General features: G+C 41.5%; 1 protein-coding gene across 2 annotated transcripts in view; it reads left to right on the top strand.

Moving 5' to 3' along the window:
• The window catches only part of RNGTT (RNA guanylyltransferase and 5'-phosphatase), a 347,964-nt gene that overhangs the window by 209,113 nt on the left and 111,255 nt on the right, over positions 1 to 27,596 (top strand). For both annotated transcript variants that reach the window (XM_066605238.1, XM_066605244.1), the window contains one exon: positions 7,213 to 7,281. In XM_066605238.1, the coding sequence (XP_066461335.1) occupies positions 7,213 to 7,281 (69 nt within the window). The remainder of the gene's footprint in view (positions 1 to 7,212; positions 7,282 to 27,596) is intronic.

Genomic DNA, 27,596 nt, shown 5'->3' with positions numbered 1-27,596 from the left:
CTCAGATTTCCAGAACTGTCATAACAATCCATCCGCAGTGGCAAATATAAAGTGCATAAACAATCCAGACACTCTTCGATTTGCTTCTCCACCATGTTAAGCAGCAAGCCTAGCATACTGGTATACATGTGCAATGGCAGTGGTAAAGTGCATATCCATCTATCTGCAGACGTTGGTACATGGGCAATTCAACTTATTGGTTTCTTTCCAACATGTCTCATGTAGTGGCATGCTATGTGTATCCGGCATCTGACATCACTACCTGTCCTTCCCCTCTGTCTTATAGGTCCCGGCCTCACATGGGTATCGGAATTAGTTTCAGAATTGTTTATGCACTTTTATGTCTTCCACTGTTGAGAGATTGGCATGCGCTTTATTTTTGCAATTATGCCTTAAGGCTTGCATGCTAGGCCTATGGCTACCTGTCATTAGTATATAGTAGATATTACTGGCTCCATTTATTAATTACTTCACTCTGTATAGAACCCCTCTCACTGTGTTGAGCATTGATGAATTTCATTTTGTACCAATAAGACTTTATCATGCTGTATGAGCTTTGATTTAGTTCAATATGCATTTTGGTTTTGCACATCTTGGAACTATTGATGTACAATTTAGTGGACTTTCTTGATGGTGCTCTCATTTAAACAGGTATGCACTTTTTTTCTTTATGAGTAGCACCGTATATTCCAGCGTATAAGGCGACTGGGCATATAAGACGACCCCCCAACTGTCGCCTTATACGCCGGGAATACGGTGTAGGGGGACAAAAAACAGTACTCACCTCTCGCGGTGTTCTGCGGCGCTGCAGGCTGTCGTTCCCTCCTCGTCGCCGACAGAGCATTGCTTTCTGGATGCGGGGCTTGAAATCCCCGCCTCCAGAAAGCTAATGTTGTGATTAGCTAACTCAGGCAGCGTCAGCCAATCACAGCCATTCAATGACAATGATGTAATTGAATGCCTGTGATTGGCTGACGCCACATGATTTATCCAATCACAGCATTAGCTTTCTGGAGGCGGGAATTTCAAGCCCAGCATCCAGAAAGCAATGCTCTGTCGGCGATGAGGAGGGAGCGACAGCCTGCAGCACCGCCGCAGAAAGCCGTGGGAGGTGAGTACTGCTTTTTTTTTTTTGGACACTGTATACCTGGCGTATAAGACGACCCCCGACTGCAGAGCAGATTTTTCGGGGTTAAAAGGTCATCTTATATGCTGGAATATACGGTACTTTATATCCATACTGATATATTAGATTACTTGATAAGCTCTAAGTTTGTGTCATTTTCAATTAAAACATTCATGTAGAAACATTTTGGAAGGCTAAGGCCTTGCTAGGAAGATATTAGGATGAGGTTCTTGTATAAGGCCGCCCTTGTCAGGGCGGTTACCCTGTTTTTCTGGTAGCACTTTGCGGCAATTTGTGATAGTTCTCAAAATCATTGACTCTGCGATCCATAAATGCATATTGCGTACCACATTAGATTTTCCTTTTTTTTGCATCAGTGTGTGTCTGACTTTATTCAGGACAAAATAATTATGAGCAAACAATGTTGAATGTAGCGTTTTACCAGCGTGTGGAGCTGCATATCACCACGATTGTGATTTGCATATGCCTGCACATGACAGCTTATCTCAGGCACGCCGTCATGGACTGGCTTCCTGGTTTCTTTTTTTATTTTTTTTTTTTTACTTGCCTTGTTTTATTTCCTATCAACCAGCATATAAAACGCCACACATAGCTATGTAATTGTGTATGTACAGCCTTTTTCATACACATCCTTATAGAACAGAAGGACTCTATCATGCGTAATACGCGTTAAGATAGAACATGCAGCTTAAGTTTCAGCTTTTTGCTTCGTTTTGCTTCAGTCCCACTACTCCAAAAAGATGAAACTCTTTATTAGACTTTAGTTTTTAGCCGAAATGTCAATCATTGTTTAATGCCTTCTGTAATCCTGAGATATGAGCACAATGGCGCCTGTAAGCACTGTTTTTATATACACAACCATTACATGATTATTCAATTACGTGGTTTTTTTATATCATTTTAAAATTGCAGGGTATTTTGTCAACAATTACTGCAGATAACAGGATACATTATGGAATGGGGAATAGGTATTTTTGTGCAGAGCCTTCACTTTATCATTCAGTGCTATTAGAACATTGTAATTTATTCTCCAAATTCTATTTGATGGCTGGCAGAGTTCATGTTTCAGAGGAGTGCCTTAGGAGGATGATTGCTTATTTACATGCGATTACAGTTGCAGGTTATTTAGATGTCTGATGCTCGCCTTCTACCTATGTTGTTGATGCTAATAATTTAATGTGTCTGTCAGAAATGTGTTTCTTAATACAGATGAAGATTACTTTTTTGCAAGGATTGTGTTACTTTGTGAAAGTTTAATAAGTGCTTCCTATAGTATTTTCTGAAAATTTGAATTTGGACTTTCAGTTTCTATTACTTTTCTATTAAATATAAAAAACTATTTGTTGACTGGTTAAAAAAGATGTCCCTTTGTTATGCAAATTACATTGAAATATCAACTTTTAAAGTAAGGCTCTGTACACATTGGCATCGTTACTTTTGTCCGTAAGCAGTCTCAAGGAATGTGGACAGATCCCATTGACTTATAATAAGTGTCCTTGTCAGTTCTGTTGGTTTGCTTTTTACTGCAAGAGTAGTTCTGCAGAGCACGCAATTCTAGCCATAAAAAAGCAAAGGAAAACTGACGGAAAAGGAGCAGTGACTTACATGTGAAGTACTTCAGTGAAACTTTATTCACTGCTTTCTTAACCATCTAGCGGAAGACTCATTTTTTCTGTACTAATGTTGCTTTCTCCATCATTATGTTTAAAAACGTTGTTTTGGTCAGAATTGGAAATCCTGTCTGAGTGCTCACTCCTCAACAGACAGCTGTAACTAGTCCTAGCATCGGACAGCCAGAGCTAATTTCCATAAAAGCAGAGAAATGATACCTTGCTTCTAAGGCCTTAGTCAGACGGGCGTTTTTTCGCGCGATTTGCGGATCGCATGACGGATGCGCATCCGCAAATCGCGTGACCGGTGCCCAAAAATCGCCCAAAATCTGCTCCTAGCCGCGTTTCATTAGAAACGGGCCGGAGCTGTCCAGCGCATTGCATTCAATGGAGCCGGCAATACAGCCGGCTCCATTGAAAGCAATGCGCTGCGGGCGAGTGTGGGATGAATTGTCGGGAAGGGCTTAAATATATAAGCCCTTCCCTGCAATTCATCCAGAAATGTGTTAAAATGAAAAAAATATATATACTCACCTGCTCCCGGCAGCCGGAGTTCCGCGCGGCCGGCCTGCAGTGGGTGTGAAGGGGGTGTGACTCAGACTTGCCCCTGATTGGCTCAGCCTGAGCCAATCAGAGGCAGGTCTCACTCACACCCATTCATGAATTCAGTAATTTTCAGTTTTGAAGGGAAATTCTAATTGCGGAATCCACGATTGCCATTAACTCGGAGGATTTGCAGAAAAACACAAGCATTGAAGGGCTTAAATTGCGTATTCCACAAGCCGAATAAAAATTGCAGCATGCTCTATTTTGCTGCCGGAATCCACGTGGGCAGCCTCCATTAACATTGCATACGGGTTGCGGGTTCCCACATCTTCGCTTAGGGACGTCAGAGGAAATTAAAAAAACAATGAGAAAAAAACTGTAGCTTCTATCCGCAATACAGTAATAGCAGGTTCACAGGGTGACCGGCCAGGCTCACAGCCAGAATCCAACCTGCTCCTGTGGGCCTAATTCTTTTATATTTAAGTTCCTGCTGTAAGAAAAGAGCTGGATCCAGTTTTCACAGCTCAAAGCAGACGCTCAGCCAAGAACACAGCTCCCATAAACATTTAATGAAGATGATAAAATATTCAGTGACAAATAGGCAGGTTTGAAAAAAATGGTTTCAGTATATATATTGTTCATACTTAATCTTTTGTTACAAAATCATCAGCATGTAATTACAATATCACATTCATGCATTTTGTTATGCTGTGGCCTTGTACCAATTTTAGCCCTTAACGCTCCAGGATGTACATTTACGTCATGTAGGTCCGGGGTTTGTGTGCAGGGGGATTGCAGGTGCCGGCTGTTTCTTACAGCCAACACCCACCCGCAACAGCTCTGATCAGCACCGCTATGGACCATAGCTGTCAACCCTTTCAATGTCGCCATCAATTCTGACCGTGGCATTTAAATGCCCTGATTGGAGTTAGGGGGTCCTAAATGGCCACGGTGATGGGATTGTATGAACACGGCAGTAGGATTGTATGAGCACTCTTGCTGTAGCAAAACTCATATGCAGTCACAGCAATAGTCCACGCTTGCATGCTAAAACAGGCTACCGAGCTTTCGGCATTTTCTGCTAGGCAGTGAACACTAGTGATATAGTGTACACTGCCCTGTAGGAAGCAGAAGGTAGCAAATGCACGCTACATCACAGGAAGAAGATAAGGTGTCCAGCTTGCTGTGAGGTGACCCGGGGAACTAGAGGGGCCAGAAGAAGATCGGTGAGAAGATGATTTGGTAAGAAGACTGCCTGGGGAGGAATAGGTGAGTATTGATTTTTTTTTTCTAATGACGGAACCCCTTTAAGGGCTGAAAGTAGAGGACGTACTGAGTCGAGGGATATAAGTGTTATACTTGCCTCCTCCATTGTTTTCCTGGTGTGATCACTGAAGACCACCGTGCAATGTATTGACGGCACTGCTAAGTAGTCTGCCTATTATAAAATCAGTACTGACGGACTACTTAAAAGCAATGACAGATGCCCTTTAAAGCACATTCAAAATCCCTTTATTTCTATTAAAATTGCTTGAGCTAGATTGGAGAACATTTAAAATCAGCTTGACGTGAATGTGTATCTTGATGTGAAATAGTCTTTTTCTGAAATGGAGCTTGGAATTTAATGTGCCTTCTTAATACACACAATGGCGGTGATTAATAAGATAATAGTATTGTATATAGCAAGTGAGTCATTGAGCTGATCAAATTACCGGCTCTCGAGCTTACACCTAGCTTAGCTCTTATTGCCGGTCTCTTAATATCTCTGCGGCTTTTTAGGATTTGCAAAGTATTTACTACTAGCGCAATTTTAAAATCTTGTATTCCTGCCATGTAGAGCAAAACCGTACATCTCTTTTATCAGACAGATTTGCTTTTCAAGCTTGACTAAATCAGTTGGCGTCTCCTGTCCTAAAGAGTTAACCAACTTCATACTGTAGCGTCTATAGATTTGACAATAAAAGGCCATGGCAATTTCTCAGCCGCACATTTGCTATTGCTTATTCTCTGCGTGGGGTGGTCTTAGCCAGACGTGGCTTAGCATTGATTTATCCCGAGATGTCTATTTTTCTCTTTTCAGCTGTGCTCCCAGGAAATGGGCCTTTGTAGTTTTCTGACACTGCTTTCATACATGAATAATCAATAGTGAAATGATATGATATCAGGAAAGAGATGTTTAGAAAGAGAAACTCTGACATTTCTATGGAATTGACATGCAGCCAAAACCAGGAAGCTTCGGCTGTAATCCTTTCATACATTTTGTATTGAAACATAAAACTTGTCAGAATTCTGTTCGTCAGCTCGTGCAGGAGGACAAAATATATCCCAAATTTTGTATTCGCAATTTTTCCTCTCTTTCCCATGTTATAATAGGTGAAATTATCAGTATATCAGCCAGAACATTTCGTAAATTATTTATGCTGTTACCTGTCTATTGTTTTGTTATATTTCTGTTTTCATACTTTGTATCCATTTGGCATTCTTATACACTTTCCCCATATAGCATTGATACTACTAGATACTTCCCATATAGATTGATACTACTTTAATTTGTGGTAACCACAGACACAAGTGAAGGGAGGGATTACCCTCAATCATACAACAAATGCATATAAAGACAAGTGGGGTGTACATGCTGATTCCCCAAAATACCAATATTATGTAACTCAACAATCTGGCACCTTCTTGGAGGCCAGACCCACAAGCTAACTCTACCACCATAGAAATGCATTTGGGTTTCTAACACTTTTAGTAATCCTGACTCATAGTTATAGCAAACGTTGACCAGACAGTCCAAAAATCTGCCAAATTTTAAAGGTGGCTAATGCTGGATGATAAATTTGGCGCATCTTTAGACACATTTGTCTAACTTTATCGTATCTTTTGGTTAACGGAGTTTGTAACAAAATGTTGGTACACACTGTTGAATTTATCACACTATTTCCTGCTAAGACACACCCTAGTGGTGCATGAGGCACAATGTTTTATACTTTTTAGTACATTTGCATCATAAATGGGTATAAAACTTGATGTGATAGTTTTGTGTATATTCCGACAAGTTTTACATAATTACATGAGTTAATCTCCTCCATTGGCACAATGGAAAGTTGCTTTTACTTAGAAATTGATATATACAATTTTAGCCCTTAGAAGGTATCACTTCAAGTACGGTGCCATCCATTCTCCTACGGTTATGGCATAGTGGTGTTATGGAAAGCCCCCACTGACCCAAAGTTTAATTCATTCTTCAGTTATTATTAATTGCTTAAGGCCGCCTGCACACAGGCAAGTCGGATTCCGTATGTGTAATCCGGCCTGTGCCCAGTCGGGATCTACGCGAATCTGTCCTAAAGTCATTTTATCTGTACTGCGGATGGTCCAAATGGGACCCAATCAGCTGATCCTCCAATCTACTGTCAGTGTTGCGATGTTGCATGTCTGCATCATGGTCAGAGACAGAAGTATAATAGAAGGCTACGCTCCCATTGATTACAATGGGAGTGAAGCTTTCTATTACACTTCTGCCTCTGACCACTATGTCGACATCTAGCACCGCAACACTGGCAGTAGATTGGAGGATCAGCTGATTGGCAGGGATCTCGAGCAGCAAATCCCCATTGATAACAATTGATGACCTTTCCTAAGGAATAGGTTATCAAGAGTAAATTCCTAAAAAACAAAAACCTTTACGTTTTCAGCAAATGCACAAAAATAGAATAACTGTTACATCAACAGGAAGCTGTTGATGGTTTTCGTTTTTAAAGAGCAGAGATTATAAATGAAGTGAAAGATAAGTGAATGAAGCTGTATGCTGTAATAAAGAAGCTGCTATTTACTGCAAAGTTCTACAATCAATAATTTACAGAAATATTCTTTATCTTCTAACATTATTACTTTTATGTCTGACAGCTGCTTGAAGGAAGCTTTGCTAGAGAGGTCAGCCATGAAGTTGATGGACTCATCTTTCAACCAACTGGAGTAAGTTCAGCTTGTACTGGAACATCTTACAGTACCAACATTACATTATATTTTTTTTCCATATCCTTCTATAAAAACTTGTGATTGTAAAAAATATTTCCATTTTTAAGTAGAATATGTTCTTCAAAGATTCATGCAAGTTATGCTTTTCTTTTTACATTCGTAGAAGTTACATTTTTTAAAATCATTTTGCTATTAAGCTGCTTTCATATGCCTCGACTGTAGCCATCTGACATACCTATGTCCTGGTGATAAAAATGTAACAACCAGAATTTCATTTGTTTTATTCTTTTTGTGTAGTACAGTATATACTTATTCCGCAGTGCAGTTCAGCGAATGTCACGATTTGCATTGAGCCCCTGCCCCTATTGGGGCTCACAAGCTAATTTCACCTATAGTATGTTTTTGGAGCGTGGGAGGAAACCGGAGAACTGGAGAAAACAAACACAAACATGTGGAGAACATACATACTCCATGCAGATAATGCACTTGGTGAGATTTGAACCCTGGACTCCAGTGCTGCAAGGCAACAGGGATAACCATTGGGCTTAATGCTTTATTAACACCATTATCATTCTGGATTGCTGTATTAAGTTGAGCTCAGTGAACCCCTTGTATTGTCATTTCCAGAGTCGACATCTATACGTGGACAGCTGCGTACGGCTGTCCTTCTGTAATAATGCCTGTTTTCTTCCTTTCTTTTATCCGCTCTCAATGTATATATGCAAAACCAATTTCCAATTTGATTTATTTCTGATTTCCAAAGAAAATCTTCAGTAATATTATACAAAGGAAGAGACAGGCAGTGATTTATAAAGCCATGTGCTTTCCACTCCTGTCTTGATATAAACTGTGATTAAGATGCATTAGATATTTAAGATGTGCATGTCTCTTGCTACATTTGGTGCATTTTTCCGCAGTCCATGTGCCAAAACTAAAATAAGTTTTTGGCATACATTGTAGTAAATATATTGGGCCATAGGAGGCCATGCCCGTCAACTAAGCAAAATCCATTTTTTCCCTTTACAAAAAAAAAAAAAAAAGTGAAAAGTTGCAAGTATGCCATAAAATTGTAAAAGCTGCAATTTTTTAACAAAATGCTATGCACCAAAATTTGCAACTTTTTCATGCGAACATGCTAGCGCAATTGCCTTGAGAAATTAAGGCAATAATGTTTTTGAATTTTTACTGCTTTTATTTAAAGAATCAACATGATGATAATGCCCGCTCTTTCCATGTACCTAATGTTTCCTCTGGAGTTTCAGGGACAATGCAGTGTTATAGTGCTTAAAGCGTTCTTTTGCCAGTAACATTTCAGGGTCAGTTACCGTGTATATACCTGACGAATAACACTATTTCGGGCAATTACATGACTTGTATGTCTCCCCTCTGCTCCTTGTTACACGCACATAAATAGCTGTATTGTGTAGTGCATTAAACAGCAGTACTGAGCAATGAAGCTGTGATTTTAGTTTGTCTGTCTTCCTCCTCTCCACAGACTTCTATGGGCAGCATAAGTCGTTGGACGCTGCTAAAACGCTTCCCCCTCCCTTTTGTTCCAGCTTCCATAGGACTCTATAGGACCCGCCAGCGTATATCGGGCAAAAGATAGATCCAGAGCTATCTTTTTAGCCACCACATTTACGCCGGCCATATTTCGATCGCGTATGTTCTATTTTTGATGGTTCGACATATTTACACGCTGTATATTCGCCCATGTTAATAAATGCATTGAAAACCAATGCCTCAGATGGTCACGTATATCGGTCGGCCATAAAAATGTCGCCGTTTATGCGGTAGTGTGAATGAAGCCTCTAAGTGATGATTACTTGTATTTTTCTCACTGCTTAGTTATTTGCTGTTTTTTTATCAGCTCCATTAGAACAGAGCTCTTATCTGTGGCTACAGCTTAGCTACAATGTCTAAAGGGGTCTGAGACAACTTTAGGCCACACTCGCACGACCAGATTTGAATTGCGGATTCTGCAAAAGCCGTTCCAGCGTATGATACGTGATAATACGCAGACAATCCAATGTTTTAACTTACACAGTTTTGCTCACACTTGCGTGTAGGAATTTGTGAGCAGAAGAAAAATTCCACGAGCAGAAGAAAAATTGTAGCATGCTCTTATTTACCACGGATTCCATGTGTATGGCCTCCATTGATCTCTATAGATGCGTTTGAAACACAGTGCATACGTAATTAACACTGCCTATGGATGCGGGTTTGTACGCACGTTGCTGGGAGGCCAGATAAAAATGGCTTAAAGATAGAAGGAATTTGTGGGTAGACAATGCAGGACAGAGTCAGAGGAGCAACTCATCCATCCAACCTGCTGTCTGCAACTTCCAGTTTCTTCTGCAGGAAGAGTCTAGAAGAATAAGTTTTTTTTTTCTTCTTTTAAATGGTTTATACTACTTTCAAAAAGGTAGCGTAAAACCAGCCAAGCCTAGAGAACAGTATCCCGTCCTGAAGACATGGTTTTCACAGTAAAGCTAACAGATCTCACCATTACAGCACAGGAAAAAGCCTATTGTTTCCAGGGGGTTGGGAACCTTCTGATGTCGTTCCTTGATTGTTTGTTCTTATGCGCATACGATTTGCTGTCCATATGCTGTACATTTGCGCATACGCGACCATACTCAATTTGCTTCAGTGATCATACACAGGTCATGCACTGTGAATATACGCTCGCGGAATACAACCCGGTTATGTGAGACTAGTCTAAGACACACCCCCTGTCTCCTCATTGGTTCAGGCTGCTGTTCTCCTCTCCCCTTGCAGCTCTGCCTCCTCAGACTAGATTCTGGGTATGAAGTTAAGTTCATCACAAGCTCCCCAAGAAGTGAATGCAGAGGGAGATGATTTCTATTACACTTAGGGCAGAATAATGATAAGGAATATAAAGTACAGACTAATAAACCAGCAGGAGGATTATCAGGTACTGTAACTCTCACACGTAGAATGAGGGAAATGAGCATAAGTCCTAATGACTTCAGTAAAGTCCTCCTTTGACAATTCAACACAGCAGTGACCACTATTAGTCAGCTAGAACTTTGCTATCCATGGGTGTCATCATAAAGTGCACAAACAGACCATCGGATTAGAACCATTCAAGTGATTAAAGGATTTGTGTTTCTTCATGCAAGTTCAGATGGCATAAGTAGAGAAGGGAATGATTGACATCTTGTTGCACTGCTGGAGTTGGAATAGCAGGGCTTGCAGGGCTGTGTGGTCGTGTCACGATAATACCTAACTTGTTACCTTTGAAGAAGAGTTTGAAAGATGCTATAATAGAAATGGTATATGTCTATGTATTAAAATGTAGTTGGCAATACATTCATGAAATGGCAAGCATGGATTCAAGCAGACCTATTAATATTCCTTATATATGTGCATAGATGAGGCTGAAATTTGGCACAAAATATGCTATTTTCTCCCCCTATTAACCTGTCTCGTCAAGTGAGGTCTGTCAAAGACAATTAAAGTCATTTGTTTTGATAAGTGTCATGTCTGTTTACATTTTAAAATACTTCCACTACTTCTACTTTTTATTCCCTTCTACACCTCTGTGCATCTCAAATTAAACTTTATACCGACCCATGCTGCATATTGATGAGGTACACACGCTCTAAATATTTTATATCAACTTCAAACAAGTCCTGAAACTAGTCAGAGCACACTGAAAACCTCCAGTGAGAGAGAAGCAACTAGTATACTGCACAGTCTAGGTCCTCTCTATAGAAGGTAACTTACTGCAGAGTTCAGGTTTATTTAGATATACGCCTGCAAGAAAAAGTAAGTGAGCCCTTTGGAATTACCTGAATTTTTGCATTGATTAAAAATAGATTTTGGTCTGATTGTGTTGGTGTTTGTGACCTAGGCTGGCTAGACATGAGCGCAATGCATGCGCTTTTCGGTACACAAAAAATACGCACTGATGCTCCCACCCACTGAAATGACTAGTTAGCCTAATGAGTTAAAAAAGTGTTCTTCCTGTGCGGTTACGCAGCGTATCAGCATTTCCTACGGTAGCACATTGCACTCACGTTGGCGCATCTCTATTGACTTCTATGACAACTCTTGGTGTGCAAATAAATAGCAGAATAGGGCATACTGCGTTTATTTTTCACATATGCGCAGGAAAAATACCTGCATCTGAACAAACCTATTGAAATCAATGAGTTCTAATCACGCCTGTGTGAAGCCGTCCTTACATAACCATCTCACTAATCTAATCACACACAAAGCCTTGTCTTAATGAGCATATAAAATAAACATCCATAGTTTAGGAAGATAAGAGTAATGGCCCATCTCCACTGGTCGATTATCGTTTGGAATCATTTGAATTCCGACACTCCTGCTGGAATTTGAGCGGTGATGTTAACAGCTGCAGTTTACTGTATGTCACAGGGGCAGCAGCCAATAACAGAGCTTAGTTGTTTTTTAATGCATGGGATAGGGGTTGTCTAGACTTCTTGCAACTCTGATAACCCCCTTCCATTGCAATTCTCTATGTTGCACTACAATTAGCAGTGATCCGCATGTACTTGTCACATGTGGTTACAGCAGCTCAATCACCATGTGTGTGGGCACCCTAATTGGGACTTGGGTAACAATCAGAGCACATTTTATCTAATAATGCAGATATGAAGGTAAGTCCAAAAGATTCACTCACTATGAAATAAACCGGGTACCCCTTGTATATTATTGATATGACTGTGTGTATTTACATTTTCCATTTGTTTTATGTTTGAGACTTTGTTCTACTGTGAAAGGGGTCAGATACCAAAGAGAGGATTGAGCATGCTAGATTTTAACTTCCCCCACCCATTCTTTGTTCCCCCAGGAGATAATCACTACTGGGGGTGACTCCTCCCCATAGATATAAAGAGTGTGTATGCTTATGGTTGGGTTGGTTGTATGTTAGCCAAAACAGCTATCTAATTTGTTAGACCAGCTTTAGGCCGGCTGCACACGAGCGTGACGGGCTCCCGCGGCGAAGCCCGTCACGGCGCCCCCCAGAGACCCCATACTTACCAGCGGATCCGGCCTCTTCGCTCCCGCATGACCCTTCCCCGCCCACCGCCGCCACGTCACATGACACACCCACCATGTCACGTGACGCGGCCGGCCGCGTCATATGACGCGGTAGGCGGGAAAGCGTTTTCATGTTATCTTCCGCTGTGTTACAGCGGGAGATAGCGTGAACGGACGGCTTCCATTGACTGCAATGGAAGCCGTCAGCGCGTACACCCGCGGCAAATAGAGCATGCCGCGGGGGAGGACGGGAGATTTCACGGTGCGGAATTCCACGGTGGAATTCCGCACCGTGTGCCCTGAGCTATTAGGTTCAATAGAACCTAATAGCTGCGGGCAACGCAGCGGATTTTCGCCGCGAATTACGCGGCGGAAATCCGTTTGTGGGAAGGAGGCCTTAGGCTGTCTGTCCATGGGCGGTTTTGCATTGCGTTCCCCGCAGCGATAATCCGGCCGCGGGGAACACAGTGCACGCTTTCCATAGCATTGCTATGGAAAGCGCAGCCCCCCTGATTCTCTCCGCTCATGGTAGGCAAATTGCAGCATGCTGCGAAGTGCCGCGATTTTCCCCGGTGGGCCTATCTGTCAGGCTCACCGCGATATCCGTCAGCTGGCTCCTGTTCCCTGGCTGCGGAGATCCGCGGCGGGATACCGCAACGCAAGTAGACAGGCAACCTTAGAATCTTGGCCGCTTTGGTGATTTACTAGAAATAAAAGTGTGTCCGGTAAGGATTGCTAAGGTCATTGTTAGCGCTTTGGTAATTTCTATCATATTTTCTCTAAAGGAATACAACCTTTTATTTTTCTGTCGACATGGCTATGAGGGCTTGTTTTGTGTGTTGAATTTATTAGTAGTATTTGTTTGGATACATGTACTATATAACTTTTTGTGAACATTTAACATGCAGTGATCAACATTGTAGTAAGGGGTTAACAGCAGAGGTTAGTATTTTAATCAAAACTGGCTTCTGCTGCAAAGGGCACGGCTCAGCTTCTGAGCCCACTCCATCTATAGGATGTAAAATCACAGAGGTGAAAGAAAATGTACAAAGACGTAACTCAGGGAGCTGAATGTTCAGTGCAGACTCGTGCAGCCACTGATCACGACCCAAGATTGCACTAAACATTTAGCTCCCTCATATTGCAATCTGGCTACTAGGGAATATGGTTGATTGGGCCTTTCCTGCAGTATCAGGTGATGCATATTTGGCTTCTTTTTCTGTTTGTTATATCCATAGGATGTAAGTTTACGTCCATTCTTGGGAACCCCTCCCTAGTCAAGGATGTACATTTATGTCCTGGGACAGAAAGAGGTTAAAATAGACTATTTTAGACCTATGTCTTGGAACAGAGCACTATAATTTACAGTATTTCTTTCTGGCCACTAAAGTTCTAACTTTCTTTGCTACTTCTTATTTGAATCTTTGAGAGTTTCCTTTGAAATTTAATGAAACATAAATCTGAAAAAAACAACGTATTACAGGTATAAAATACACAAATATATTGGGACTTAATTACTATTTAAAATGAGTTTTCTGGAGCAAATCATGATAGAAAACTGTCTTACATGCTTGCACCACATGTATCAGGTGTCAGATAGTTTTGCTGACTTGTCCAGAAAAAGGACATAGTGTAAATTACAACAAGTTACCACACATTTGGCGTTAACTAAGCAAACTAATAAGTGGTCTGAACTTAGACCAGACAGTTTTTAAATTCAACAGATTTATTATTCAGTGACTGTCTAGTCTAAGTTTACACTGTCTAACTTTTAGACAGTGTTCGTAAATAAGCCATATAGTGTACCAAGGGAGAAAAAAAATAGAACAACTATGTTTACAGGAAGAGGGGGACAGGGGCACGAAGGGGAGAGCCTCATTGGCCGAATATGTAGTCTGAAAGAAGAAAAACAGAACACCCACACAAGAGTGAACGAAGATGATGCTACTTACCAGTAGGGAGGGGGCTGCTGGAACTTAGGAAGTAGCCAGAGAATGGGTAAACAATTTTGGCTAATTTGGCAAAGAACTTTAAGAATTTAAGCTTTGAAACTCAATCCAGGCCCAGCAGGTAAAGGAGTAACTCAAATATCTTCTGGAGTATCTGCAACCAATTCCTCCCTTCTATTTAAAAAGGCCACTTCTACATATCATTCCTCCAGAGTCAAACATCTTTTACTGCCTGTATAGTATAACATGTGAGTGACTGCTTGTATCGTGAAAAACCAACAGGTAACATTAAGGAGGGCTTCTCGTTTATTAGGGATACTCATAGAGGCCGTTTTTACTATGCATTTGAGAATTTGAGTGCAAATTCGTTGGATTGGGGGGGCAGGTCCACCATATACAGGACATAGTCCCTCTCTCTTCCCCCACAATGCCAGCATGTATCCGAGACAGACTGGTGCTATTTGCGTAACAGAGAAGACACCCTATACCAATGGGGAGACTATTTTAAATGAGGTCTCTTCTGCTTTAGTAGCAGTCATTGACTTATGAGTAACAGTTAAGCTCTTGTAACATGCGGCGGGATCAAATGTCGTGCGCAATTCCCAGTCCCATGCAATGTAAAAGGAAGGAGTCTTTCAGAAGGCCACTAAACAGCAGAGAAATGGAGTGTCCAAGAGGAGAGTGGGGGTAAACACAAATGTTGGAACAGCCCTCTTGAAATGTGCATCTCTTTTATGCTTACCTTAAAGTGTGACACCTCTAGATAGTGGCAGGGGGCTCTTTGGGGTCATTTTCTGTGATGGAATAGGGTTTGCAAGTGGAGCTTCCTATGTTCAGAATACTCATGGATTGTTTTAGTGCTGTGTAAACTTTCTGTTCATTATTTGCAAACAATCCTGCAAGTAGGTGAGCTGCAGCAAAACTGCAGTAAAGAAATCAAGAAATCTATCCACTTACAATGTCTCATTAATTAATATCTTTTATGCTTTGCCACACAACATAACTTCTGTCATGAATGCCTGCAGCTGTTTTTGTTATTTCGGGGATGCTCTTTTTAGCTATTTTTTGCTGCTGTTAACAATTTTGCATGTTTCAAAGCAGATTATTTTAATTACAGTTTTAACTCCAATTATCGCCTGCATTTTCAGTTCTTTTCTTTGTTCAATAGACGTAATTGATTCTATTCACGTTCTAAATTTATCTATTTTTGGCTGATTTTAAACTGACATATCATATTTCATACGCTCAGCATTACTGGAGCCTATGTTATCCTGTATAGATCATGTGCTCTATTCACCACCCTCTTAAAGATATTGGGGTTTTCAAAAGTTTGAGCAGTTCCTCAAGTGCACTGCACAATTACAGTTTCTCCTGTACCGAAAATATGTGTGGCTGTGAGCAGGCATTGTGATTATAGATGAGCGAGTATACTCGCTAAAGGCAATTGCTCGAACCAGCATTGCCTTTAGCGAGTATCTCCCCCGCTCGAGACTGCAGGTTCGGGTGCCGGCAGCGGGCACAGAGCTGCGGGGGAGAGCGGGGCGGAACGGAGGGGAGAACTCTCCCTCTCCCCCCCCCCCCCCCCCCCCCCCCCCGCTCCCTTCTGCTGACAGCCGCTACTCACCGCACCCCCGCGCCGGCACCCGAACCTTCCGTCTCGAGCGGGGAGATACTCGCTAAAGGTAATGCTCGCTCGAGCAATTGCCTTTAGCGAGTATACTCGCTCATCTCTAATTGTGATGAATGATCTTGTTGCCTATACAGTTTACAGAGTAATTTGCATGTATGTGGTCAAATTTAAATGCTTCATGAAATGGAAGCATCATCTTACTCATTCAAAGTTAATAGAGCTGCTAAACAAGCAGTGCTAGTAAATTGAAAATCCTAATAAATGCTGTATTGTATTACAAAATTAAAGCTATGTTCTTGGCAAAATATAGAAGGCTGACCTTCTGAAAATCTTAGCATAAATTTTTACATAGGTGTTCAATAGGGCGGTTGGATGGAAATAAGCTGAAAAACTACTTTCTTTCGAAGTTTAGGTAAGGTAATGATAAGGGCCTCTAACATTTCTGAAGGAAAGGAACCTCCATTTATTGTCTCATTAAGCACCGTCACCAAATCGGGGGCTAGATGGGAACAGTATTTTTTTTAAATAACCATTGGAGAAGCCATTCGTACCCAGGGATTTGAGTGGTTTTAATGGGTTCTAAAACTTCAGATATAGAGATTAATATTCTTGAGGTAGTTTGAAATGTCTTTGATGCATATTTGGTTTATCTTTCAAATTTATAGAGTGAATATGAGGCAAATGCATTGATAAGGTCTTGTGATTAGGGATTTTGTATCTGATCCTTTCCTTAGATTTAAGACTTTTACGTTTTTTGCCCAGTGATGCCCCAGTGCGATTTTTATGAGCATCAAAATGCAAGTTAATTTTTGGGAGAAAAATATCCTGTTTTACCGCTAAGAGACTCTGAAGTTTGGCACTCAATTTAAATATCTCTACAGTTCTATTAGGCGTAGGATTAGCTTTGTTTACAGAGTCAACTGTTTTATTTGAGAGATCAGAGGAGTTATCTCTTCATCTCTTTCTTGTAGTCCTGTAACTTAAAGGGGTTGTCTCGCGAAAGCAAGTGGGTCTATACACTTCTGTATGGCCATATTAATGCACTTTGTAATATACATCGTGCATTAAATATGAGCCATACAGAAGTTATTCACTTACCTGCTCCGTTGCTAGCATCCCCGTTGCCATGGTTCCGTCTAACTTCGGTGTCTTCTTGCTTTTTTAGACGCGCTTGCGCAGATGCATCTTCTCCCTTCGGCTGGTCTTGGAAGCATCGGCGTTTTGGCTCCGCCCCCTTGTACGCATCATCGCGTAGCTCCGCCCCCGTCATGTGCCGATTCCAGCCAATCAGGAGGCTGAAACCGGCACACGTCATGGGGCGGAGCTACGCGATGATGCGTACAAGGGGGCGGAGCCAAAACGCCGATGCTTCCAAGACCAGCCGAAGGGAGAAGATGCATCTGCGCAAGCGCGTCTAAAAAAGCAAGAAGACACCGAAGTTAGACGGAACCATGGCAACGGGGACGCTAGCAACGGAGCAGGTAAGTGAATAACTTCTGTATGGCTCATATTTAATGCACGATGTACATTACAAAGTGCATTAATATGGCCATACAGAAGTGTATAACCCCACTTGCTGCCGCGAGACAACCCCTTTAATTTTATAAATAAACCTCTCCTATTGGCTTTATGTGCATTCTGGTCTGAGAACAGGTTAGAAACTAATAGAGTTAATGGTGAAAAACATTCCTAATTTGGATTTTAAATTAGATTCATATTCCAGGCGATAAAGGATGTATTCATTAAGTCGACAGGGGAAGGAAGGAGAATAAGGAAGCCTCTCACATAATGACAAAGACACTGACGCATGATCTAACTAAGTGATGGTGATAGCCAGAAATGCCATATGCCATGGATGTAGCACATCTAGAGCCTTCATTCTTCAAATGTCCTGCTACATCTCAATCTCCTCTATGCCATACATTTAATCAGGCAAGACAGAACACTTCAGCCATCTTCCTAGTCCCTCAAAGGGCAGCAGAGGGTAAAATATACTTCACTAGGGAGCTAAGTGCAGAAAAGCAACCTAGCAGGTGCTCCCACAGCATATACCTCACCGGACACTCTGGTAGTGCCTTCGGTTCCAGCGGGAGCTGCCCGGTAGTGGACCCTGACAGGTTCGCTGAATGGCGAGGTAGTCCGGCCGCATGGGTCTACTCTCCTTGCCATCCAAAACATGTCCCCCTAATTTCTATCTCTTTTTAATAGCTATCCCAATGTAATTGAATTGAGCTTTTTAGGAAGTTTTCACATTGACAGTGCAAGATGGTAAGAACTAGTGAATATAGTAAAAATGCTAGCCTATTATTTCACTTTGGGTCATATTGTCATTTGCACATTTACCATTACAGTCCTATGTTTTCTTCACCAAAATACATTTATTTTACACCTTTATATAATGCATACATGTTCGGTAGTGCTGTACAAAGATTGTCATCACCTTCTATACATTGGTCCCTATTCCCACAGGGACTTAAAATTTGAATTCACCTATTACTATATTTTATTGAATGTGGGAAGAAACAGTAGTACCTAGATAGAACACATGCAAGTATGAGAAGAGCGTACCAACTTCATGCTGCTGTTGTGCTTGATCTGATTTCAACTGTTAGTGCAAATAAATATTTGCTAATTGGTATGTTTTTAGGTATCCAAATTATTGTTTATATTCGAGCTCGAAAAAAGCTTACAAATCACCCACACATTGCATGTGATTGGAAGTCATTTGTTCTATTAACAAGCAGAAGTATATATGCAAAACTATTTGTAAAATGAGGCTAGAACATGCCTCACTTGCAATAATTATAATTTATTATAATTCATTTATTATCATTGGTTATGAAAATTTAAACAAGAACAGAGACATCCCAGTTGTCAAACAGGACTCCTCTCAGGCCAAGTGAAACTATTTCTGTATGGCCTTCTCATTTGCTGGTAGCATCAGGGTTGTATAATCTGGTCCTCTTGTCTCAAAGTATGGAACGCATGGGAGGCTCTGACAAGCAGGATTATACTAGACCTAATTTCTGTAGAGTTCTCATGAAGGAAAATGTCAAAAAAAAAAAATAACATAATAGGCTGAAGCACACACGATGGAAGAAGGATGCAAAATGGATACATATTTATTGCTCTAACACAACCCAGGATGCCAGTGCTGCAAGGCAGTACTAACCATTAAGCCACTGTGCCATCAGAAAGTTTTTTGAACTTCTGCTTGAACAAGATTAAAATGTAAAATGTTTTAACTTCCTTCAAGGAGACATGTTTTTGTTGCTTTTTTAAGAAACCTCTGTGTTGAAATGACTGGTGACATGCAGTCTCGCTAGAGTATCAGTAACAATTTTTTTAGCTTGTGTCTGCTATTTCTGACAACTCTGCATGCTGAATGAATAGTCCAATTCAGCGGGTTTGCATGGCACTTTGACAACATAATCCCTAGTTAATTTCATGCCACTGAAAAGCCTTTATTAAGGTTACAGAGTTCTCCCTATAAATATTTCTGTTAGCTTATAATTTGGGGTCAGAATGCCTGAGCAGCTTGTGGAGTTCTATTTTCCTGATGTAGGTAAAAACTTTTAAAAAATTATACTTCAACTTTGTCAATTTTTGTCAGTCTCTCGGATTGTGAGGAATTAGCTTTCTTACGTCTTAATTTTTTTTTTCCTTTTTGAATTTTTTTTTTGGTATTTAGCAAATTTCTTAATTTATAAGTGACCACCCATAGAGCTTTTTACGATGGTCACTAATAAGTTTTATTCCAATTCAGATATGGTTAAAAAGGCCTTGCTCTCAACTACTGGAGGTAGTTAGATCTGTGATTAGAGACTCTGTAATCTCCACTCCCCATTTTACTTGATGAGGGGAGATTAAAAACAAAATAGGGAATGTATGAGCACAAGCTATTTACCAAAGCTGCCTGTGACAGCCTATGGCACATTACAACTACCAGGAACCATTATCATTGATCCATGGTCGCATAGATCCCTGTGATATACCTATCACTGCCGAACGTGTCATTTATTTTGGATACCACACAGGATTTCACTCCCCTAACTGAATGGTTTTGTGAGAGGAGGGAGAAAGACCCGTAATCCAGTGCTGTATGCTGATCTGAGCCCCCTCTTCACTTTTATTGGCTCAATCTCTTTTCTTTCTTTTGGTTATAACGCTCTTTAGGCCTCATGTCCACGGGGAAAATCAGGCCCGCTACGGATTCTACATGTAGAATCTGCAGCAGGTCCCTCCTGCCCCGCGGACATGAGCGCTGAAAATAGGAATTTAAAAGAATTTACTCATCCGGAGCGGGCGGGGAAGGTCTTCTCTTCCTCACGGACGGATCTTCTTTTTCGGCCGGTGGATGAACTCGTCACGCCGGCGGCACGTCGCCGAAGTGCCGCGCGCATGTGCCGGGCACATCCGCCGATCCGAAGCAAGAAAGATCCGGCCGTGAGGAAGAGAAGACCTTCCCGGTCCGCTCCGGATGGGTAAATTCTTTTAAATTCCTATTTTAGGTCTCCCGCGGATCCAGACGGCTTCCATAGGCTTCAATAGAAGCCCGCGGGAGCCCCGCACGAAAATGGAGCATGGTCCAGATTTTTTCATGCTCCATTTTTTTTTTAAATCACTTTTATTGACCATCCGCGGGTATTTATCTACCCGCGGGTGGTCAATGCATCCCTATGGGGTGCGGATCCGCGGGCAGGAGAAGAGTTAAAATCTGCTGTGGATTTTAATTCTTCTTTTGCCCGTGGACATGAGCCCTTAGGCCTGCATTACTGTACTTTGGGCAGTTAACCTCAATTACTTTTCCTTTCCTTTCTTCAACCCCTTAAGGACCACCCTTTTGTTAAATTTCTATTTTTCCTCCCCACTTTCAAAATATTATAAATCTTTTATTTATCTATCGACGTTGCTATCTGAGGGCTAGATTTTTGTGGGACGAGTTGTATTTTTCAATTCTGTAATTTAATGTACTATATAAAGTTCTGAAAAACGTTTCAAAAAAGTGGAGTTAAATGTGAAAGAAATGCAATTCTGCCATCCTTTTTTTGAGGGAGGGTAGTATCTTGTTTTTATGGTGTACATTCTGCAGCAAAAAAGACATGCTAGCTTTATTCCGTAGGTCAGTATGACGACTGCAAGACCAAATTTCTATACATTTTTTGCTGTACTACTTTTAAAAAACAAAATAAATTTTACTGCCACCATCTTATAACAGCCATAACTTTTCTTTCTCCGTTGACGTAGTTGTGTGAGGGTTTGTTTTTTGCAGAACGCCCTATAGTTTCTATTGGTCCCATTTTGGAGTCCATACAACTTTTTGATCATTTTTATTACATTTTTTTCTTGGAGATGGGGTGACCACGATAGTGCAATTCTGGCATTGCATTTTTTTTCCTTTCTGGCAATTTTCACCATATGGGACAAATAATGTGTTACTTTGATGAATTGGACTTTTAAGGACAGAGCGATACCAAATGTGTTTGTTTTTTATTATTTTGATTTGCTATTATAAATCTGGGGAAAGGTTATTTTCTGTTATTTATTTACTTTTAGCGATTGAACTAGAGCAGTGATGGCGAACCTTTTAGAGACTGAGAGCCCAAACTACAACTCAAAACCCACTTATTTATTGCAACGTGCCAAAACGACATATGATTTTACCTCCGTTCTAAAAAGGAAAGAGCCGCTTCAAAATAGAGTGCAGATTTTGACTGCTTTTTGGATGCGGAAATACTGCAGAACGTCCTCAGTGGAAATTTCAGTTGCAAATTCTACAGCATTTTCACATCCAAAAAGCAGTCAAAATCTGCACGCTGTCTATTTTGAAACAGCCCTGCCCATTTCCGCCACATGTAAGCATACCCCAGCGGTAATAGGTGACATCCCCCAGAGCGGCCCCCGCAGTAATGACGACATCCCCCAGAGCGGCCCCCATGGTAATGGTGACATCCCACAGCAGCCCTTGTGGTAATAGTGACATCCCACAGCAACCCCTGCGGTAATAGTAACTCCCCCACAGCGACCCTCAGTATAATAGTGACGGCCCCCAGTATAATAGTGACGGCCCCCAGTATAATAGTGACATCCCACAGCAGCCCTTGGTATAATAGTGACATTCCACAGCGGCCCCTAGTAGTGATTGTGCCCCCCCCCCCCACACAGCGGCCCCCAGCAGTGACAATGTCCCCGTGAGACCCATATACTTAAACCCCTCCGCCTCGTGGAAGCTCCTCTGTTCCTCTGACCGGGACGCTGCCAGGCACGTGCTGATCGCAGGTGCACACTGTGCCGTCAGTGTGTTGCCAGAAGCCTCCTCCGCCTGCTCTCACAGAACTTAAGAGGAGACGTCGGGGGAGGCGGATCCCTGCTGCACACTGACATAACAGTGTGTGCCGGGATCAGCGCGGCTAGCAGCGCAGTGAGTGAATACTGGCAGGGGAGCTGCGTCCCCTGCCGATATTCACTACTAACGTGGTGAGCAGCCAGCGGCAGGGTATGCCAGCAGGGCGGGCTCTGCGTGCGGCCTCTGGCACGTGTGCTATAGGTTAGCCACTACTGACCTAGAGGAACCCTATCGCTGGTGTGAACAAACCCTATTTTTTTATTTTATCCACCACCAACTGTGAAAATTTTCAGTTTTATAATTTAAAGATGGCAATGAAATATTCATTGGATATATTACATATTTTATCATTTTGTTGCTACTATGTCCCACTACATAAAGCTATTATTTCCATTCCTGTTAAAGCATGTTGATAGGGGCATGATATTTTTTTCTTAGGAAGATCTCTAATAATCGAGTCATTCCTAACTAATACACCATGCTCTTTGTAATAGTCGTTAGGATTTTTACTTAAAGACTTAAATCCCACAATACTTCTAGTATACTGACATTAGTTTGGGAAGTAGTGATCCTTTTTTACGCAGCATTTCACACGATTTCTGCTACATGTGAATGTACCCCTATAGACCGTTTTGGGCACTGCCCCCTTTTATATTCAGTGTGTGATTGGTGGTTTTGTGTACATAGTGGTCTCTACTTTGCTGGGCAGGGGACTGTTATGGTTTACTGCATAACTTGACACTTTTGTCCCTCAAGCAAGAATTGATGAAACTAAACAAACGTCTAACTGTTCACCTTAAAAAATTAACTTGTCCTTATAGCCCTACAAGCTCTCTTTCATCCTGTTACCAAACTCAGGTTTGCCACAGAGCTTGATACATATGACTTCATTTTTTTGAATATATTATTCCTGCATTTCACTACAGTTTTTCCCACTATAATTAATTATATATCAAACCAGAATACTGTTCACTATGACATCAGAATGATACCAATGAATGACATCTGCTATCATATTGTCATATCTACAGGTGAATGCGCTCTAAGGCATTTCTATAGTGTTGGAAAGTGAAGAAATCCACAGCATTCAAATCAACTTTTAATTGAAGTTTTGTATTTATTAGATATTTATTTATTCATTCAGTTTTTGGGTCAGATCTGCAGCAGATTTCACCCTTTCAACTGAAGGGTGTGGATTTTGATGTGGATTTTCTGCTGCTTAAAATCTGCTACAAATCTGCAATCACGATAGACCTGGACATAATGCACACCTCACCTAGGACAGACGGAAGACTATGGCCAAATGCCCACGGACAGATTATTGCTGCGAAATTTACGGTCAGACACCCGCCACGAATTCCGCAGCAATGTCCGTCCATAGACATGCTGTGTTAAATGACTCTCCACTGCCCACAAGTGGAAATCAACAGCGATTTTCCGCTCATGGGGGAGAATCGCAGCATGTTCTATTCTGTGTGGAAATTTGCACGGACTGCTTCCATTGCAGTCAATGGAACCCGCCCATCCTCCGATACTTCCGTTGTGAGTACTGCGGAAGTACCACGAGAATCCGCGTCACTGTGCCTGCGCACTGGCTCGTGGCGGATCCAGAGAGGTAAATATTAGGGTCTCTGGGGGGGGAGGGGGGCGACGGGTCTGATTCCGCTGCAACATTTTGCAGTCGGAATCCGACCCAGCCGTGGGCATGAGGTATATGTCAACACCGGTAAAATCCCTTTTCAACAAAAGAAAACACTGATTAAGAGGGAAGACGGACCCTGCTCCCAACTGGGAAAGGTCCCTACCTAACGGCAGGTTGATCACTCTGATAAGTGCAAACCTACTGAATGCCTCTTAGCCTGCTACCACTTTGCTACCATATGTACCACTTTCATATGGATATCATTTGTTCTCCAATAATATTTATAGCTGTTAGCTATTGATATGATTAGTAACATAGTCCTATTCTATTTGTCTGCTACACATTTTAAACTTTGATTTTTTTCCCCCTCTCTGAGCTATAGATGGGAAACGGAACATGTTTCTTACTGTATATTTTTAAGCTTTTTATCAGGATATTTTATAATGTTCTACTTTTGACCTGACTCAAAACTAGAAGATTAAACAGGTTGTACCAGAATTTCAAGTTATCCCCTGTATAGATAGAGCCTCGTGTGGCGCAGAGTGCTAAAGCAGCTCTTGCTCACGACCTGAAGGTTGCAAGTTCAATCCCCACATGGTTCAGCTCAAGGTTGACTCAGCCTTCCATCCTCCGAGGCAGGTAAAATGAGTACCCAACTTGGTGGAGCATAATAAGTTGGCACTATGCAAATCAGAAGATCTACAGGCTTCACCACTGAGACTCTTGCCGACGGACCATATGGGGCCCCCTTTCATGAGATCACAGGGGGGTCTCGGTGGTGAGACCCCTTCCGATCAGCAAGTTATTCACTATGCTGTGGATAGGGAATAACTTAATATTCTGGTCCAATGCCTTTAATCATTCATAAATGTAGGTAAGCAATGAACATTTTTAGCACCATAATAAAGGGAAGAATAATGTTCTGTATCCGTCTAAGATAAGAATGTCTCTTGTGAATAGCACTAAATATATTAAATGTTATTTATCAAAATGTTGAGAACACATTGTCCCCAGAACTGGAAAATAGACTACAAAGTACCAGCAGTGGAGGCTGTCAGATATCCTGCTGGCTGATTCTACTGCCTGGCATCATTGTTTACTTTCAGCAGTCTGAAATCACAACATGCATGGTGCTTTCTTTGATATTTTTGGCAGTAGCTGTTATTGCTATGTGCTTTATTACTGCTTATTTTGCATTTATTAATCAGTTGAAAATACACTTTTAATATTTTAACATTGTTGAATGTATTGGTACCTTCATGCCGATTGTCCTATGGTTTATCTTTTGTGTGTACAACAAACTCCATGATTAAGGCCCCCTGTCCACGGGTGTTGCAGTATCCCGCAGCGGATCAGGAGTCGGCAGACGGATCTCCGGGGTCAAGCCTATCTGACAGGCTGACCGCGGAGAATCGCGGCAATTCACAGCATGCTGTGAATTGCCGGCCGCAAGCGGAGAATTGCAGTGATTCTCTGCTCGTGGACACGGGGTCGGCGCTTTCCATAGCAACGCTATGGAAAGCTTCAGACGACGTGATTCACCAGCGATTTACCGCCGGCAAAATCACGTCCGTGGACAGGGGGCCTAAAGGGTTTTCCATATTGACGACCTATCCTGCAAGACAGGTCATTAATATCAGATTGTTGAGGGTCCAACATCTGGCACTCAACCATTCTTCTGAACTATGTCAGCCAGAACTATCACAGTTCCATATGCTGTGCAGCGAATCGTTGCAGTGAATGGGACTGAGCCTGTAATACAATTCCCCAAAAGTTAGGACGCTGTGTAAAATGTAAAAAAAACTGTAAAGAAAAAAATGCAAAGATTTCGAAATCTCATATAGCCATAGTTTATTTACAATGGAACATAGAACACATCAAAAGGTGAAAGTGAGACATGTTTCCATTTAATAAAAAAAAACCAACTCATTTACATATTGATGGCAGCAACACATTTCAAAAAGGAAGGGCCATGTCTACCATTATAAAGCATTCCTTTCTCTTAACAACCGTTTGTAAATGTTTGGGAAGTGAGGTCAGTTCAGCACTCGGACTCCTCTTCTGCAAGACTCTTCATCTGAAATTCTTCCACAATTTTTAGATGTAGTTTTTCACAGATGGGTAAACATTGGACCAGCTTTACTTCTGAGAGACTCTGCCTCTCTAACATGCTCTTTTTATACAGCTTCATATGACTAATTTGAAAATTGAGTCTCTGGCTGTTTTTACCACTTACTTTTCCAGCCTTTTGTAAACCACTGTCACAACTTTGAGATGAGTGGCTGCAATTAATCTCTAAATAATTTTTTTTTTTAATTGATGGAAAAATGTCTTACTTTCAACTTCTGATATGTGTTCTATGTTCTGTCGAGAATAAAATTTGGTTGAGATTTCCGAATCATTGCCTTCCTTTTTTTTTATAAGTTATTTACATTTCACACTAGCTTTTTTTGGATTTTTTTTTTATCTTCAAACAATGCACCTCTAGTTATCAGGAAAGCCCAAAAACTCCTCACTACTGTCCGAACTTATCAAACTAAGTGACTCACTGCCACTGGTGTCAGCATCTTCATAAAGGATTCCATCCTCAGAACCGTCTAAGGCATTAGCGATGCCACATTTTTTGAAGGATAGAAAAGGGTGTTTTCACCCACTCACAAACCTGTGGTAGTGGGCCTTTTCATCCATCCAGTGGGTGTCAGGTCATGATTCCTAGCAGCCATCCACTTGTTCCACTCCTCTCGCATGAAAACTTTAAATGGCTTGTTAATTGCAACATCCAGAGGTTGCAACTGGCTGGTAAGTCCCCCAGGAATTACAGCTAAATGGGTCTTCGTTTCCTGAAATTTATTTTTTGTATTTTCACTGATATGTGCCCTAAACTGGTCAAGTACTAGCAGGGCAGGTTTCTTCAGAAGCCCTCCAGGGCGTCTGGACCACACTTTTTCGATCCATACTTTCATTGTACCTTTGTCCATCCATCCTTTCTCATGAACATGGACAATAACTCCTCGTGGCATGCTTTTTCTTTTTAAGATTGGCATTGGTGGAAGTTGGGTGCCATCTGCACAGCAGGACAACACAACCGTGTAGTGAGTTTTCTCATGTCCTGAGGTTTTCACAGTTATGGTTTTTGCACCTTTCAAATCAACAGTCCTGCTCGATGGCACATCAATTTCAAAGCCATTTTTCTTTCCAGCATCAATTACAAATTTATGAAAAGACACAATCTTGGCTTCATATTCTTTAGGCATTTTTTGCACAATTCTGGTTGTGGTGCGCATAGCAAGGCCACATCTCCTCATAAACCTGTAGCAGCACAATGCAGATCCAGTGAAGTCCTCAATGCCTTTCCCTGCAGCAAGACGCTTTGCTTCGAAGATGATCATTTTTGTAGGCACTGAAAATCCATTGTTCCTGTGGAGTGTGATCCACTCTCTCAGACTTTCCACGTCTATCTGTGGCCATTTTGCACTACGTCCACGAAAAGTGTGCTTACTTATCTGCTTTTTGAAGCTCATCCTCCTGTTTCCTCCATTCCTGTATCATTTTTTCAGTTAGAGGTGACCCAAAATGTGTCTCAGCTGCCCTGTTTCCATGTTGTTTGGCGTATTTCACTACCTCCAGTTTAAAAGGAATTTTATACGCTAGTCTTCTCTTGTTTGACATCTTTCTAATATGGGTTCCATACACATGAAATTCTTATCA

This window comes from Eleutherodactylus coqui, chromosome 1 (genome assembly GCF_035609145.1).
Source record: "Eleutherodactylus coqui strain aEleCoq1 chromosome 1, aEleCoq1.hap1, whole genome shotgun sequence".
Taxonomy (NCBI): domain Eukaryota; kingdom Metazoa; phylum Chordata; class Amphibia; order Anura; family Eleutherodactylidae; genus Eleutherodactylus; species Eleutherodactylus coqui.
The sequence above is the reverse complement of the archived record's forward strand: the minus strand, read 5'-3'. Positions and strand labels throughout refer to the sequence as shown.